We start from the raw sequence: 17923 nt of genomic DNA on the forward strand, positions 1-17923 counted from the left end.
TTCTCTTATAGGCTGCAATCCTATGCATGTGTAGCAAGAAAAAGTCCTAAAACTCCTACGATGTCCTATCCAAACATGCATAGGATTGACCCTTTGTCATCCTCAACCCTCTGTACACTCTTCTATATGATCAGCTCTCTTTATAGTAACAATTGCATCTCCCCTCCACACAGACCATTTTTCTCTTTCTCACTTTTAATTTTCCATACACCATTATGCCACTCTTCTTTGGCCTTTTATGAATGTCTTAACCTGAACTGAACTGATTTTTCAAAGACTGTTCTTTTGTTTGCTGAGTAACATTATAGCAGCATAATCCACTGTGTGTCTACTCTGAAATAAAGTGCTTCCAGGTAAGTGTGCATGGGACTGAAGATTTGTAGAAAGAAAATAAAAGAATCCATGGTGATCAAATCACCAATTACTGTGCTCTGACAGCCTTGCACTGGCAGGACTCTGTGTGTGTGTGTGTGTCACAGTGTATTTCTTCCATCCTACCCATTTTCTTTCTTGGTGGTTCAGATGGGAGGGGAAATACCTATGCTGGCTGCAGGGTTTGCATTCTCCACCACCGTCGCTCATTTTGGTGAGGCAGGGTGGTGATGGTGGTGGAAGTGGCACCAATATGCTCCTCCTGGCCTCCTCTTTGTTATCACCTCTGTCAAGGCACCAATGGCAGAACAGCAAAACTGGTGGAGGTTGCAGGACATCATTGAAGATGCATCTGAGGGCAGACCTCCTTCTCTGCCTGTGGAAGGGGTGTCCCTTGGGCAGTAAAAATTCACAAGGGCATACAAAGAGCCATGCTGGATTAGACCAAGAGGGACAAGAGTGCAAAAGCACCCTCTTGCCTATGTTCCACAGCACTTGGTATACATAGACATTCCCATAACTCCTAGAGTAACCTCCCAGGACTCATAAGATTACAGACTAATTGCTAGCTTTTCCTTTTTTTTTTCTCCATTGCCCTCACCAAATCTGTTTTTGCATTTACAATAATGTATTTGTTTTATAAGGGTTCTATAATTTCTTTGCTAACACCAAACAATGGCCGCTGTCTGCATATGGGCAGCTTTTGCCATGGTTTCCTAACTGCCAGTGCTGTTTCCCCCCCAGCCTGCTTATTCTTTCGATTGATGTACAGCTTGAACTTCTATATTCTGCTTATTTTTCTCTCTCTTCCTTTTTCTCTCTGCGTGTGTGTGCATTCGGGGTCAGGGGAGTTCATTTTTCCCTATGGACTAGCACCTATCTTACATCACTTCGTCCTATTTTTTCCCCTCAGTCTCAGAAACTGACCTGTGATTCAGTCAGCAACCTTCCATCCCACCCCTGCCCCCAACGTCAGTAACTCTTGTGAACAGCTAGATGTGGTTTTTCAGACCAACTGGCACTTTTTAAACCAACTGTCACTTTCAGTTGTCTCTCACTTTTCTTGCTTTCCCCCCAGTTTCTCTTCACTTTCCCCTGACATTTATTGAAACCAAATATTTCTTCACACGTCTTGCTTACTATACGATGATAAGCACCAAAGATTTTGCTGTCTAACTGCTGCCACTGGATACCCACTCCTGTTCTCTCCTCCAGTCTATTGGGGCTCCCAGTCTATTCACCCACTTTACTAATAGGAAGGGTGACTGCTTCATTGAGGTCAAGTGGGGATGCCCATAATGAAGAGGATCCGTGTTGGTCTGTGTTGTTATGGTATGCCACACAGTTCATGGGGCTCAGTGTGCCGGAGCCGCATTCCTCAGAGGAGGTTGGTGACACCAATTTCGGCAGTGCTGTGATCCAGTGTGGGCTTTACTCTAAGGTTTAAAGGAACTATGCATAGCGCTGGACTATAACCTCCCCCACCAAAACCACAAATAGCTCTTAAGAAGTTCAGAGTGCAACTGGAGTGGATAACCCCAGCATTCACCATTGAAGCCTTATGACAAGAGAAAAGGTATTTTTAAACACAATGAGTTGTTCTTCTTGTACTGGTAGAAGACTGCTGGCAGAACAGCAGCTTGAGCAAGATACTCCCATGCATAACTCAAATCTGCTCCAGAGTTTTGGGGAATCCAGCAGCAGGGAACAAACAGGGATGAGAGGTCTGGAAAGTTTGTGTACTAGCTGATGTCCTGTTGCACAAGCGATTTCTGCTTGTGCCATGTTGGATCCAAGCCATTTGTAGTATGATTGCAGCTGTACTGCCTGCCTTTGAAGGAACTTTTTTCCAGCATTGAAATCAAAATCCTCTCCTCTCCTCTTCTCTCTTCTCCCATATGCTTCCTCTTCTATGTAATAGCACTTCATCCTCCCCTCCTTTGGAGCATCTTCTTTGGTATACAAATAGGAAAGATCACACCATTGTAACTTGTTATTTCTGTATGGATATGTCATAAATGATGGTATAGGGTATATAAAAATAAGTAAATAAATAGTGCAGGGCTAGAGAATGAGAAAGTAGCCAAAATGATAGGGGACTGAATCACTGAATGGCAAGGAAAACTTATGCTGATTGCAGCTTTTCATTTTAGAAACATGGCAACTAAGGGGAGTCATGATTGAGAGTTCTAAATTAAAAACAGTGTAGAGACATTGCATAGAAGTTAGTTTTTCCCATCTTTACAATGTTAGACATGACTGTCATCTAATGAAGTGAATTGACTGTAGATTCAGGTAGACACATGAAAGAACCTATTCATTAAACACACAATTCATGTATAGAATTTTCTGCAGCAAGATGTGATAATGACACCACCTCCTTAAGTTCCTCTCTAGTCAGCCATTGAACAGCCAACGAGCCCTCAGTGGGTCTGTTCTCTCCCAGCCCCATGAAGTGTCCACTGTGGACAGCCCACTGTGGTCCATTAATGCTTGAGGGGCTGCGATGCTTGCCATCCACCATGAGTAAGAAAAACCTCACTAGGTTTGTTCTAGGATTATGTGAAGGTTGGTTAATCCTCATATAACCTTCCTTGGTTTGCCCAAGGAGTTGTATAGGGGTTGCATGTACAGATGGCATGTACTGCAGCTCGAGGGTTAATTAACCCAGAAAAGGCTGTCATGCTATCCAAATTGTGTTTGCAGGGGGAAATGGGATATAATGCATTCACAGGGAATCAATCTTCTATAGTAAGGACTATTCTAGGAGAAAATCATTCTATGGTAGGGATTTGTCTGATTACCTATCTAGCTCCAAAAAACAGATCAAATAACTCACTCAAGAAGTTTCCATCATTGCTGCCTATTGGGTTGAAATTGAACAGAATATTAATTTGAGAACCAAACCAAAGTGATGAAATTGTTTTAAATTTCTCCTCTTCTTTAAGTTTAGGAGGGGACTCCATCTTTGTGATAGCGCTGCCTCAGTTTTCAGATGGAAGCATGTCCAGTAACACTTTAGGCTGTATATTGTGGATGCCATTTATGAATGTTTCCTCACATGCAAAAAGAAAAAGCCATCCTTCCTACAGGAAGGAAACCAACAACAAGGATTCTAGCATTTGTACCCCTCCAATAGCAGTTATTATTATATACAGTATGTTTTCTTTCTTATGAAATCTGCTAGGTTCCTTTCTTTGAATAAATAAGTCAAGACTTATTTTTATTTTATAAAAGCTTTTTACATTTTTGCAATTCCATATGATGTTGTTTCTATTTTATGTCATTCATCCCACTGTTGTATTGCTTTTAGTGGTTTATTATGCATCGTCTTGTAAGGACTTTTCCTAAAAGGGAGGGTAGAAATGGAATAAAAACCCTGGGGAGCATGAAAAACGTGATTCCCCCACTAGCAGGCTGAAGCAGTACACTTCATTCTACACCTTCATGCCCATGATCAACTCCCTTCATTTGAGAGGTAACCCTCCAAATTTCTTGGGGCATAATTTAATATTTATTTCCATATGGACACAGCTGCTAGTTTGCAGTAGGACTGGCACTAAAGATCTCTTCCTCCATCTCCCATTCGAGAGGTACCCATACACTACTGGGACATTGTCAGTTATGGGAGTGTTCGTGCGGCTGTCCTTTATTCCTACTGGGCTCTTGCCTATGCAACTGACTTGTCACTGTGTTCTTGGAGTAGGAGGGAAATGGGGGAATCCTACTGAATTTTATGGGAATCCTTCCGCATCTAACCAGCTACCTCTCTGTGGATTGGTCTCTAAGTCTTGAAGGCTCCACGGTAAAAGAAAATCTAAATCTTTAGACCTTTAAAAATCATGTGTCTGATTTAGGACATGGTTGAAATCAAGACAAAAATTGATGTAAAAGTTGTGTTAGTTTATTTCATGGAAAGAAACACCATGATGTTACTTTATATATCGTATGCAATGTTTGTTTGCTGTATTTACCAAATAAAATCTATCCATTTTATTTTTCAATTTTTCTCAGTAAGTCAAATTACTGCAGTTTATACAATATTTTGAATATTGTGTTACCTTTTTTGCCTCAGGTGAACACCATTGGATGTTGTAGCACTTATTTGACATAGTAAATTCACTGAAATAAACCAACATTGATGGTAGATTTCATTAAAGGATCTCCTCTTTCTTTCTATGTTGTTGAAAACGTTCTTTGTGTTTCTATGCCAACTCCATTTTATTTGAAATGGTAGTGAACTAGAAAATGGCTGTTTAGTGATATTTGCAGGACTAGGTTCTAAATTGTTTTCATAAAGTAGGATGGAAAATTAATAACAAAAATAGAAAACTAAATTAATAATATCTAAAGTGTTTAGATTTATGGAAAAGTAGTATGCATGATTATTATTATTTATTTACATTAAAAACTGAATCACTGAGTTTAGTAACTGAGTTACTAAAGTGTTAATTCTATTATATCTATCTTTTGAATATTTTCAATTCCTATCCATATTGTTAATTTTAGTTTGATAATATATATAAGGCAAAAGGAGAAATGATTTGAATGATGTAGCAATATATGGATATAAGAATGTAGCTGTCTGTTTGCTTTATGAAACTGACAGCTCAGTACTGAAACTTTATTTGAATAGATTTTTAAAAGGATTTGCGTCTTCAGAAATAAATAAATAAAACAGACATATCTTTAAAAAAGGAGGAAAAAAACCTCAATTGTTACCTCTAATGAAATAGTGGATGACAAAACAGTAGTCTTTTTGATTCTGATCAGAAAAAACAAACTGGTAGTGACAGGATATGATGGACAGATTTGACATTCTGGCAAATCACTGTCATTGATTCAATTATTCTAATTCAGAATAAAAGCTGTATACAGTATGTGTTTATGGTAAAGTGGATTTTTAAAATGATTGACATTCATCATAATAGACAGTTTTAAAAGCTATGTCTCCATTTTACTCACAGCGTTATAAAAAGTAAATTGTTTAACCAACAGTTTAGCACCAATCCCATCAAAGTACATTAACATTATTACAGGCAGTGTGCAAGGATATTTTGGGGGAGAGTATTTCAGTCCAACTGTGTAAAATTCTAGTTTAGAGTAAGATGTAAACTTTTAATCCAAACTGAACTTTATGGAAAGTTAGATGGAAGATAACTCAAAACAGAATTATTTATCAACCTAAAGCCAGGGCTCAATATACAGAGTAATTTGCGGACCCCACTTGAAACAATTTCTGATATCTACCTACTTACTTAGTTTGTATGTTGGTTCTACAGAAATATGTAAATCTTGCTGACAATAAATATTTATATATTTTTCCTAAATGGAAAATATTCATACATTTACAAACAGTATATACAAAATAGTATGGAATCCTGAATTGGTTTTATGTTCTGCTGCACTGTAGATTTCTTTCTGTGATATCTCTTCCCCAAGCTCCAATGCACTTCTCTGGTTTTCTAGCATTAATGTAGCTGTCAGTTTGAATTTGAATCTTGAATAATGTCTGTTGACATAATTTCATAGTGCTGACTTCAGTTATTTAGGGTTACTGTTTTGAACTATATAAAAAACAGAATGCTTTGTCAATGCTTAGAAAAATTTTACTCAAACAATTTCATTTATTTATTAGCCCATGAGGCAAAGTAATTATCTATAATGTATTTTCACTATTTTTATTCCACTATTTCTTGTTATCATACTATTGATAACTGGATGTTACCATAGAAGATATTCTAGCACAGTAATTACTAGTACCATCCTATACTGGTTACACTTAGAAGTAAGGCCTACTGAATTTCATGGGACTTAGTTACCCAGGTGACTGTGTGTAGGATTGCAGTCTAAATATTGCTTAAATGTTGTAATTTAATATTTCTTAAATACTGTGCAAAATATTTTTGTCAGTTTTAATTAAAACTATATTTTTCTAGAACAATTATTGTTTACCATCAGAGTAACCCAAGATAAAAAAATCATGATTTTATTTAAAGTTCACAATTTGTTTACAATACACCAATGCTCAGTTAAGCATGTAAACATTTACCTTTTCTTCCTTACTCATCCTCTTAAACTTTAATATCAACAGCAAAATCAAAGGGTAGAGAATATCCTGCAAAATGGCAACCTATTTTAGGCTTTAACATTACCTTAAAATCCAGGATACATTTGTTTACTGCAGAAACATCCATCACTACATTTGCAAACATAAAAAATAAGGCACACAGCTTGCAAGTTAGATTTTTTAAAAGTACTACTGGGTCACAATAATTAAGAAAAATATTTACATAAGTCATTAACAGTCATAATTAGAGTGTCATATAAATCAGAGTGAAACTGCTAAGTAGAAATCACTAGAAGTCCAGGTGCTTCTTGCCTATGGCCATAGCACTACATCCTGATCTCAGCAATTTGGCGGATTCTGCCAGATCCTGTTTGCTTGTGCGGCTCACTGTGTCTGACAAGTCTGGAGGCAAATGCAATCGCTATGGCAGGAGATTTTGAGGGGAGGGAAGAGAAGAGAAGAAAAGAGGGAGGGAGGGAGGGAAAGAGGGAGAGAGAGGAGAATTGTAATTATATTTTCTTTAAATATTACACTTTACAAACATACGATGATTCCTACAAATAAACAGTATTTATTAGCAAATATTTATTAGAACAGATTCTCATATCTAAATCTCAGATTGTCTCATGTGTTTTATATATTACTCTACAAATTTTGGGGATTTTCCAGAGCAGATTCAACTTCCTTCCTATTTTTAAAAACCAATTTAAAGGCCAAGATTGACCACAACAACTATGACAACATGAAGCTCGTTCCTTGAGTCCAAGTATGGGGCTTTACAATGTCTACTAAGAAATAAGTCCAACTGAGTCCAATGGGACTTACAGACAAAGTATGTATAGGATTGTAGCCTTACAGTGCAATGCTTACTCAGAAGAATGTTCCACTCTGCTCTGTTGGGAATATTATGTAATAGTTGGCCAGAACATGTGTAGGGCCATAAGTTGCCCATTTGTGCTGTACTGGATTGCAGGTTAAGGCTTCAACCCTAGACTCACTTACCTGACACATTAAACTCACTTGGGCTTGTGTTTGCCTATACATGTATAGGATTGCATCATTCGACTTTTATCTAAGCTCCCATTTCCTGCAGTTATTGTACTGCCTCCAGAGATCTGGTCTTCTACCATCTTGCCTCATATATTAAAGATATCCAATAGTCTGATTAGCAAATTAAGTATGTTTCTAATTTTATGTGTAAAAAAGGAATATACAAGCAAGGGTCCACAGAACCACACAGCAATTCTAAATGTCCAAGGGAATGTGGGATTTTGTTGAATAAGCAGTCCTTCAATAACACTTCTGAAACGGAAAGAGGTTTCAAAAGCAATAGGTGAATTGACATGGAAGCAAGTTATTAAGGGCATGGTTCTATATGTGTTTGGTCAGAAAAAGCCCTCGAACTCCCAGCATTCCCCAGCTATGCTGGCTGGGGAATGCTGGGAGTTGTAGCACTTCAGTTTTGTTTAAACATGCATAGGCTTGTGCCCTTAATATTGAAAGCAAATTGTGAATTGACATGGAGGCAAATTATTGAAAGAAAAAAGGCAATTTCCACTGGGTATACTCAAGCACCTGGATGTATATATGGTAGCTCTTTGGATCCCGGGCACAGTATATGCTATGCACAAAAACAAAATAAAAAATAACAGCCAACATAATGAAGTTATTTATATGAGAGAGAAACCACCATGCTTATTTTGCATTAGTTAACACTAAAATACGTTCTGCTGTATTAACAGTCTTTCTATAGTTCTGTAGGTCTAGATTTTAGACTTTTACTAAATTAACAGACTTTAGTAAATTGAACTTTAAAATGCCTGTTTTAAACAAGTTCTATTAAAAATCACAGTGTTACATTCATAGCAATGAGGAAATGGAGCAAAGATGTTAGGTAGACTGAAATTGAAAACCAGTAATCCTACAAAGTGCAGCATACTCTTTTACTGAGATTTTTTCAGGACTTCTCCACTGTTACTCTATAGTGTATGGTTTGTAATCTGCAGCCTTAATGAGTTGCTATGCAGCATTCCAAGCCACTATTTGTTCTCTCCCCCCCCCCCCTTAAAGGATTAACTTCTATCCAGAGTATTTATAAAACTAGGATGTATGCTGAGGTCTAACATTACTATTTATCCACTTGCAGACCTTTGCTTCCTACTGTTCTTCCATGAATATCTACAACTATGACACAACAATGCACACTTAGAGTTCAGTGTGGGTTGTCACTGAAATACAGATTATTGCTGAAACATGGGTTATGTTGTATGAATAACCCATGCTAATAAACCATGATTTGTGTGAAGAAATGGAGGTAAAAAATTAACTGCTATGTTTTGTTTCACTAACTGAGGGTCTGAATGGGTTAACAGTAAAATAAAAAGAAGCTTTTTACTGGAGGCTTCTGCCTCAGGAGAGTTCCACTGAAAAGAAAGCTTGCTGTAAAACTGGCAGTTACTGTTACCACTAAGAGGTGAAAATGAAGCCAGCTTTCTGCCTTTATAAATGGGAAAGAAGGAAATTGGTATCATCTGATTGGAGAGGGAATGAACATTCTAAAGATGCCCATTCAGGGTTTAAAGGAGAGCAGTGTGATGGAGTGGCTGGCTGAAGGGTTCTGACTGGGGTGAATGTAAGAGGGAGGCAGAAGCTGAAGGAAGTCTACAAGTGTGGAGAGGAAAACTCCTGGGGCAGCCTTTGGAGGAAGAACCTGAAGCCTGAGTGCCAGCTGGTGGCGGTGGTCCGAAGACCAAGTATTTGCTGGACAAAATTGAAGACTTCCAGAGGAGCTTGGCGAACAGCCTTGAAGGTTCTAGGAGGAAAGCAAACCTGATCAGAAAGAAGACTGCCTTTCAAGTCTTGTTCGTTAGGCCTTTGAATTAATTGCAGTGGACCGTGATAGGGAAAATGACTTAAAGTTGGTTAGGGACAGGAACAGGACTTTCAAGAGTTGATTAGTGGTAAAGACAACTGCACAGAAACTCTGTTTAAACATAGTAAAAATATTCTTGAATAATAAGTTTTCTTGTTAATGAAATACCGTCATTACAGTATTTATCTTTACTTTCCTGACTTGTCCCATACTTAATGACCAGCTATTTTAGGGAAAGACTATATATTAAAAGGAGGGCTGCAGCCTAATGGGGATAAGACTGAGAGAACAAGGAGGAGAATTATGCAGGCCACTCTGAGTTTTTTTTTTTAAAGGTGGGATATAAATCTAACAAATAAATAAATACAATTATGGCAATAGCAGAAGGGAAGGGAGGGATGGCCAGTGATGAGGAGTGATTGTCCACATTTGGGGTAGTGGTGGAATTGCCCTAGTGTAGCAGCCCCCATTAAAAAAAAAAGTTTCCCCATGATTTGTTAATAATGCACAATCCACAGAATAACTTAAGGTTTGTTGTTGGGGTATGACCTGCAGGTTGTACATGATTAACAAATCATGGCTTGTTACCGATAGGTGCACACAACACAACAACCCATGGATCTAATCACACATTCAACACACACTCAACTTTGAATACGGGTGGTGTTGTGTGCTCCCAGCCCAGACTACTACCATGCATTTATATAGTATAAGGAGTGCTTTAGGCCATGTGCAGTAGTAGTATCCCTTCTGAAGAAGAATGGTAAATACATAAAACAGGAATAAATGTTTTCAGAACACTTATAAGCATCAATAGAAAAACAAAATGGATTCTGGAGAGCTTATGGATTTGACAAGAAAGATGACCAAGGAAAAAAGTTTGAGAGAAATAGAAAGGACAGATAAGATGCTAATGTGATCCAAATTTTGTTAAAGAACTAGCCATGACTTCAGGCTTAGGAACAATAATCAGATTTGCAGACAATACAAATCTGGGTGGAATAAGGAACACCCTAGAAGACAGAATGACAATCCAGGACAATCTTGATAAACTTAAATGCTAGGCTGAAAGTAACAGAATGAGATTCAATATGGACAAAGGCCAAGTCCTTTCCTTTGAAAAAGAAACCAAATGCATCAATACTGTAGGCGACATACAGGTATGTGAGGGGATGTCACGTGGAGGTGGGTAGAGACCAGTTCTCTCCTGCAGAGGAAGGCAGGACGCGCTCCAACGGAGCAAAGCTCAGGGAACCAAGGTCCATTTAGATGCCAGGAAGCACTTCCTGACAGTTAGGACCCCGAGGGTGTGGAATGGGCTTCCATGGGAGGTGGCTGAGGCCCCATAGATGGAGAGTGTTCAAGGACAGGCCAGACATGTACATGGTGGGCATGTTGTGAGCGGAGCCGGCTGGAGCCAGGGGTCAGACTAGATGGCCCGGGAGGCCCCTTCTGACTCGCTCTGTTTCTTTGTTTCTAAGATGGATAATACATGGCTCAATAGAACTGAAAAAAAGATCTTGGAGTTATTGGGGACAACAGGCTAAATATGAGCCAACAATAAGATGCAGCTGCAAAAAGGCCAAATGCTATTTTGGGAAGCATTAATATAAGTATCACTTCCAAATCACAAGTAGTAGTAGTTCACCAAAACTCTTTACTAGTCAGACCTCATCTAGAATGTGGTGTCCAGTTCTGGACACCAAGATTTAAGAAAGATGCAGGAAAATTAGAAAGGGTCCAGAGGAGGGCAACAGAAATGATATAGTGTTTGGAAACACTGCCCTGTGAGGAGAGACTGAGAGAACTGGGTATGTTCAGCCTTGATAAGAGAAGGCTGAGGGGGGACATGACATCACTCTATAAGTATCTCACAAGCTGTCACAAAGAGGAAGGTCATGATCTCTTCTTGCTGATATCAGAGTATAGGATACAGAACAATTAATTCAAGTTGTGACAGCCTGGATTCAGACTAGATATTGGGAAAAGTTTCCTCACTGTCAAAGCAAGATGGCAGTGGAACAAGCTGCCTAGAGTGGTGGTGGGCTCTCCTACACTAGAGATGTTCAAAAAGAAACTGGACAGTCATCTGAGTGGAATGGTGTAAATTGGTGACCTGCAACGGCAGAGGGTTGGACCTGATGGCCTTTCCAACTGTGCTATTCTGTGATTTTAAGGAGTTAAACTGGTAGTAAACCAGAAGTGTTTCCTACAGTTTAGACTGCTATATCCACTGTGACTCTACCTGGAGAGGACACATATTGCCTCAAACACTTGTCTCAGATGACATGGGTTTTAATTATACTTTCCTGTTGTCTCAGATGACATGGGTTTTAATTATACTTTCCTGTTGAAAGCCACCTTGGGAAGGTCTGTGTCCTGAAGGGCAGTCTAGAAATATTTTAAATAAATAAAATAATAAACAAATCAAGGTTGGGCTACTGCAATGCACTCTGTGTCAGGCAGCCTTGAAAGGTGGTTCTGGAAACTTTAACCAATACAAAATGTGACTGCTTGAGTATTGGTGAGGGATACGTGGTGGGAACATGCGACACCTCCTCCAGTTGCAATGGTTACTGGTGAGATGTCCAGTCACCCCAGGGCCCAAAACATCCGCTGCTAAATGACACATCAGAGGTGAATGCATGGATGTCACTCTCCCCTAAGTGACCATCACTGAAGTTCTGAAGAGCAGCAGTTTATTTATGGTTATCTATTACATTTCTAATCTGTCCAATAATCAGTGTTTTCTGCGCAGATTACAAGCAGCTTCTGAAGATGACTCAGCAGCAGCAACATCTAAGCTAGGAGCATGGAAACTTTTTCAAATTCTCTTAAGGACTGGTTCCCTCAGGATAATCTGTTGGAGGCCACATGTCATGAGAGGAAGTGCTTGGGCTAAGAGTGGGTGGGACACCCTTTCCCTCTGCTGCATGCTGTTCTTTCTCTGTCTTTTTGCCACCCTCTGTTTTCTCTCTTGCTTGCCTTTCTGTCCTTCCCCTTTCATCCCTACCTAGCAGGCTGTAACAGGCAGGACAGATTGCTCTTGCCGAATGTCTGAACTGATTGCTTGCAGAAGGTTATTCTCCCCATTCTTTCAATTTCTAGAGTGTCCACCTTGATCTAGGGCCTGGGGAGTGGGCATTTTCCATCAGTGTCAGATCAGAGCCTTTGAAAATTATTTTATTATTCTGTTTTACTAACCTGATTTGCACATAATGTAAATACATGTCTTATTTTATTGCAGCTTTTAAAATGGTTTTACATTCTAGATTGTATTTTTATGATTTTTATTATAGCATTTTGCATTGCATTTTACTGTATTTTATATGCTGTTGTGATCTGCCCGGAGGGCTTTGGCTATTGGGTGGTACAGAAATACAACAGTAGCAGTAGCAACGTCTAACTAGTTCTAAGAAATGGTGCTGCCACATACATCTATACACATGTGGGAGCTTCAAAAACTGCCATGATGTTAATGTAAAACATCGTGCCTATTTTTATAGGAACCACACAAACCTACTGGGTAAGTCTGCACTTCTGTGTGCTCAGTCGATGCCGTGTGCCATGCATGAACACAATATGGGCTTTGGTAAACATCTGAACAGAGCCTTAAGGACAAGCTACATATTATACTAAACATATATTTGGGTGTTATAGGTTAAGTTGCCCTGCTGATCAGTCCCTGTTATTACTTATAACCCATGCTTTGTTTTTAGCTCAGTGAAGAGCCATTGCATTCACTTGTTTCAGTTCCTTCAAGACTACTCAGCACATCTTCTAAATCCTGGGTAGCTTGTTTAATCTCTGGGTAGCTGTGGCATGAGAACCAGGTCAATGTGTAATGTCACTCTAAGAGGGATAAAGGGGATTTATACTGCAGAAGAGAATACAATATGAATGTGAAAACCCAGTGAAATAAAACAAGAATTTGAAAGCTCATAGGAAAATGCAGCAGGTTCTTGTTACCACTCAGCCACTGGATGGCTTTGGGCCAGTTGCCAACTTTCAGCCTAACCTATCTCAAAGGTTGGTATGAGCGGAGCCACATTAAACCACATGAGAACTCCACAAGAGACAAGGAGGAATATACATGTAATGATAAATGAGCTTGCAATGTATTTTTAAAATGCTTCTTTTCCTTTTGGAAGCAAATCCAACAAATAATTCAAAGGCCAATGTGTATGTTACATGAAACTGTATTAAAACCCCAAAAGTTTCTTCTATGGAAAAGGAGTTTCAGAAGATGATTTTCAGTGGAGACATTTTAACTCTCTCTACAGTAGCTCCATCCCTGTAGAGTTTTTGATGAGGGTAAGCACATACAAACAGTCCTCCCCATCTGTTCCCTCTGGATATTAAAGCCTACAACTTGCATCAGCCCAAATCATTAGCCGTGTTGCCTGGGGCTAGTGGGAGTTGCAGTCCAGAACATCTGGAAGGAGGGAGTTGCAGGGATAAAGCTGCTGGAACCCTGCCACTTTGCTGCTGAAGATCACCCTCTCCCATAATTGATGTTCCCAGAACATGAGTGTATATAACACGTAGCTTGGTGCACAAAATGCTTCTGTTTTACACAAGTAGACTTTCTCAGGCCCCTAAGCATTTGCCATGTTTGCATTTGAATTTGTCTGTTTTTAAAAATTATGTGTGCGTACAAATGTGTTCCATTTTGCACATGTATAGAAGAACACATTATTAAGTATATTCAACAGCAAACAAGCACACATAGCATATAAAATATGCAGTAGCAATGCAATGATACACACACATCCAAGCAAAAAGATAAATATTTGAAGACTTTCCAGTCTGCCATACACTATTGTTCTCTCTCCCCAGGTAACCAGAATAAGAAAAATAACAAAATATAGTTTATTTCTGGGCATTTGAAAAAGAAACATGTATTTTCCAACAGGAGAATCATAATAGCATACCATTAGCCCTCAAGCACCTTCTTCTAAAAGTTAATGTTTTTAATATAATGACTTATGATTTTTACATTGCATTTATATCCCACATTTTTCCTCTTGTGAGAGATCCAAGTTGGCTAATAAATTCTCCTTTACTCCATTTTATCCTCCCAACAGCAACCTTGTAAGGTAGGTTAGTTTGAGAATGAATGACTGGCATCATAGTCGAGCAGGGACTAGAGCTTGGATCTTCCATGTCTCCAGTCCAGCTCTAACCACCATACCACACTGGCTTTCTGGGAAATGTTTATGTAACTACAATATGACAATTATCACACTTATAAAGGATGTTAACACTGCTTTGGTTTGTGTGCAGGGCAAGTTCTTTAGGTCTCTTCCTATTCCCTCCAGAAAGGACCATCATGTGGAGGAAACTCAATCTATTTCATCAGACTTTTTAAAAAAGCCAACATATACAGAAATATTATAAAACATAAATAGCTGCTCCACTACACACCTGGAAAATATTATCTCTATTATGACATTTATGTTCCACTATTTGTATGTAAGTAGTTTAACCTTCTCTAGCATGCTGAGAAATTGCTTGGTTGCATCCAGAGTTGAAGAACTCTGCTGGCACACCAGTGTTTTCCTGGCTCTTATTTGCACTATAACCTCCTGTGTCCCTCCCAGGAATGATTCTTCCTATGCAGGTTGCCTTCACCTAACTTATGTCTTTTCTTCCCTCACACTGCAGTCCCCTGTGCAGTGCGGGCTTTTCCTAAAGTTTCCCAACCTGTGGCAGAGGGTTTACATAAGGTCATGGGGCTGAAACAGAAAGGAAGGGCAGGAACACTCCACTGTAGTTATGGACTTCCAAATCCTAGTGCAGTTGTCCTTGAGTAAAATGAAAAATAAGGCATGACAACTTCTTCCATTATACAATGCAGTTGGATCCTAGCTGACTCTGGACTTATACAAGGTGTATTTGCCCTCTATCACTAACAGTCTTCAATAACAAACTGCAGGAAAACTGAAACCAAAACTGCGATTAACATTTGCTTCAGCCACGCTGAATCAGTCCAAGGCTCATCTAGTTCGCAAGTGGCCACATTCTTTTTTACACAGTGGCCAGCCAGTTCTTCATGGGATCACACTAGCAAGAAATAAATGCAATATTACTCTCTTGCCCACATTCCTCAGGCTATGCCAAAATCCACATCATCCTTTAGTGAATAGAATTCTCAAGCAGTTGTTTGGAATCAGATTTTTCTTAACTTTAAATGGAGCCAATAAGCAGTGAAGAGAGTGAATGAAACTGAAGGTGCTACTGTTAACCCAACAAATAAAAAAGTAAACAGTGAATTTAAGATATCCCTGCTCTCTTTGGATATCTATCCTAAAAACAGTTCCATGCCACATAGCCATTTTTGTTAAATATAAATAAAACCATATGGAAGTATATGCCATTGTCTTTATATTTTTACACAAATTCCAACCCCAATTTATTTTACACAATTTCCAAATAAGCTTTTAATGTGTTTGAATATAACATGGAAATTGCATTGTGTGGTTAATATATTAAATACTGTATGATTAATCTGAGCAAATATTTCAGTTCAAATAATGTGTAGTTTTTGGAAAAGCTTTTATTATATTTACGTATAAAATTGACATGGACTATGTTTTTAGTTCTGTTTACTAAATATATATTTGTGTCTTTATTGGTGGAAAATATGTTGGGAAAATGAGTCGAGCAAACATGCTAAATTGAAGAACATTATTTACAGCACTGGAAAACTTTCAGTTCTATTTTTTCCTGGAAAAAACACATCACTGTGCTTCCAATACATGATTCCAGTGAGAAACCTGTCTGAATTGACTGAAACTTCTGGAAACTTTCTAAACTTCTTGGACCTTCTTCAGAAATGGGGTTAGAGTGATAAATCAGCCTAAGCTGGATACAGGAACTTCTGGCCAAAGTCATCACGTGCACATTCCATATGAAGCAGCAACCAGGTCAAAAGGCACCTGCTAAAAGGATGAAATCACAGCAGAACACGGCAATTTCACTTCTTAATCTCCTGAAGTGAATTTGCTGCTGTACGTCTCTTCCAATGCTCTTTATATACATACCTTTGAAAGGCTATGGAAAGTCAGAGGGATCTTACATTCCTTCCTCTGGATTTTGGGTAGTTGAGTGTGCCCACATTTTTGTCTTCTCATTCTCTAAAGCACTGAAATGCTCTTGCTTGGTCATTACCTTGATGAGCTCAATATTAATTTTGGAAATTTGTCCCACAGTATGGAATCTAGTACATTTTCATAGCCTTCTTTTATTATTTGCTAGTAACTAGAGGATTTATCAGTGTACAGTTTATCAGCCAGGAAGTACTAGAATCAGTAGTTTTCAAAGCCATATTTTTCCTAACCATCTTTCCATGGGAGAATACTATAAGAGGTTACTCTGCAGTGTAATTTGAAACTCAGTATATATTGAACATTTAGCTTGCCAATGAAATTTCACATTCTCCAATACAAATTATAAACAAATGTTAAACTAAATGCCCTTGCACTCAGTTAAGCAAATTAGTATCACTTATAATATTAGAACATTGACCAAGTCTTTCCCAGAAGGTCCTTATAATGTACCTTTTAGCATTTGTGAAGTGTTAACCTCAAGTTATTCTGTACTCTGTAATATCAACAAGTGCCAGTTATTTGCTGCTGAAATCAATTAAAGTATTTTCATTGATTTATTTTTTCCATAGATCTCAAACTTTTGTATAGTTGTGATGGTCCACAGCTATGCATTAAGGTAGCTACAATAAGATTCTGTGTAAGCCACATGGAAGAGATCTGTCTTAGTCACTGATGTATCAGTTGTAACCAGTTGCAGTGAACCACATCGATGTGATGTTGTAGGCTTCCATAAATCACAACAGTTGTAATACTAAACTGATATACTGATTTTCACATTTCATGTGGACTACATAGAGCCCAATCCTATGCTAGTTTACTTCAGGAGGTAATCCTATTGGTTTTCATAGGACTCATGCAGCTTTATATATGTATGCCACACTTCTATGAATCTCAGGATTGTACCCATAAATACTTCAGATCTGTGCAACACATTGAGCATAGTCAGTGCATATGCAATGCTAAACGATAGTTGAGTCTGACAAAGGAAGCGGAAGGCAGGAGGAGAGGGCAAGGAACGTTTCCCAGAGGCTGCCTCCCCATTTTAAAACAGTGGTCACAGAACACCTGAGTTTTCTCTGCACTGGGTTTCTATTTTTAAGAAGGAAAGGTATTCTATAAAGATAAATACCGATTTCGTGAAGCTAAACTGAAGCCAAATTTTAGGTATATAGCTTTCATATAAATGAACAGTATTACACTGACTCGTAATAAACAGTATGGTCAATTCTCATGGAGAACAAATCCAAAACATTTATCTCATAATCTTCAAGCAGACAGCTTTACTGCTCTTTGTAGCTCTTTTTAAACAGGTGACTAATTTTGAACTAAGTAAGGTATAACAAGTCAGGAAAGTAAGCCCCATTAATAGTAGGAAAAGTACTCTTATTGCTCACCCATCATGAAGTAGAACAGAAGCTTGGGCTGAAATCCCATGAGTCCTTACTCAGGAATACACCCCATTAAAGTCAATGAGACTTCTCAGAAAAATGGTTAAGA

The 17923-nt window shown here is 38.5% G+C and overlaps 1 protein-coding gene across 1 annotated transcript in view; it reads right to left on the reverse strand.

Annotated features, from left to right (window-relative positions):
* Positions 1-6334: 6334 nt before the first annotated feature.
* Positions 6335-17923, reverse strand: part of ELP4 (elongator acetyltransferase complex subunit 4) — a 188436-nt gene continuing 176847 nt past the window's right edge. Inside the window, exon 11 of the mRNA XM_044426105.1 lies at positions 6335-6863. Within this exon, the coding sequence (XP_044282040.1) occupies positions 6732-6863 (132 nt within the window). The 3' untranslated portion in view covers positions 6335-6731. The remainder of the gene's footprint in view (positions 6864-17923) is intronic.

This window comes from Varanus komodoensis, unplaced genomic scaffold (genome assembly GCF_004798865.1).
Source record: "Varanus komodoensis strain SLA01 unplaced genomic scaffold, ASM479886v1 scaffold16, whole genome shotgun sequence".
NCBI lineage: Eukaryota > Metazoa > Chordata > Lepidosauria > Squamata > Varanidae > Varanus > Varanus komodoensis.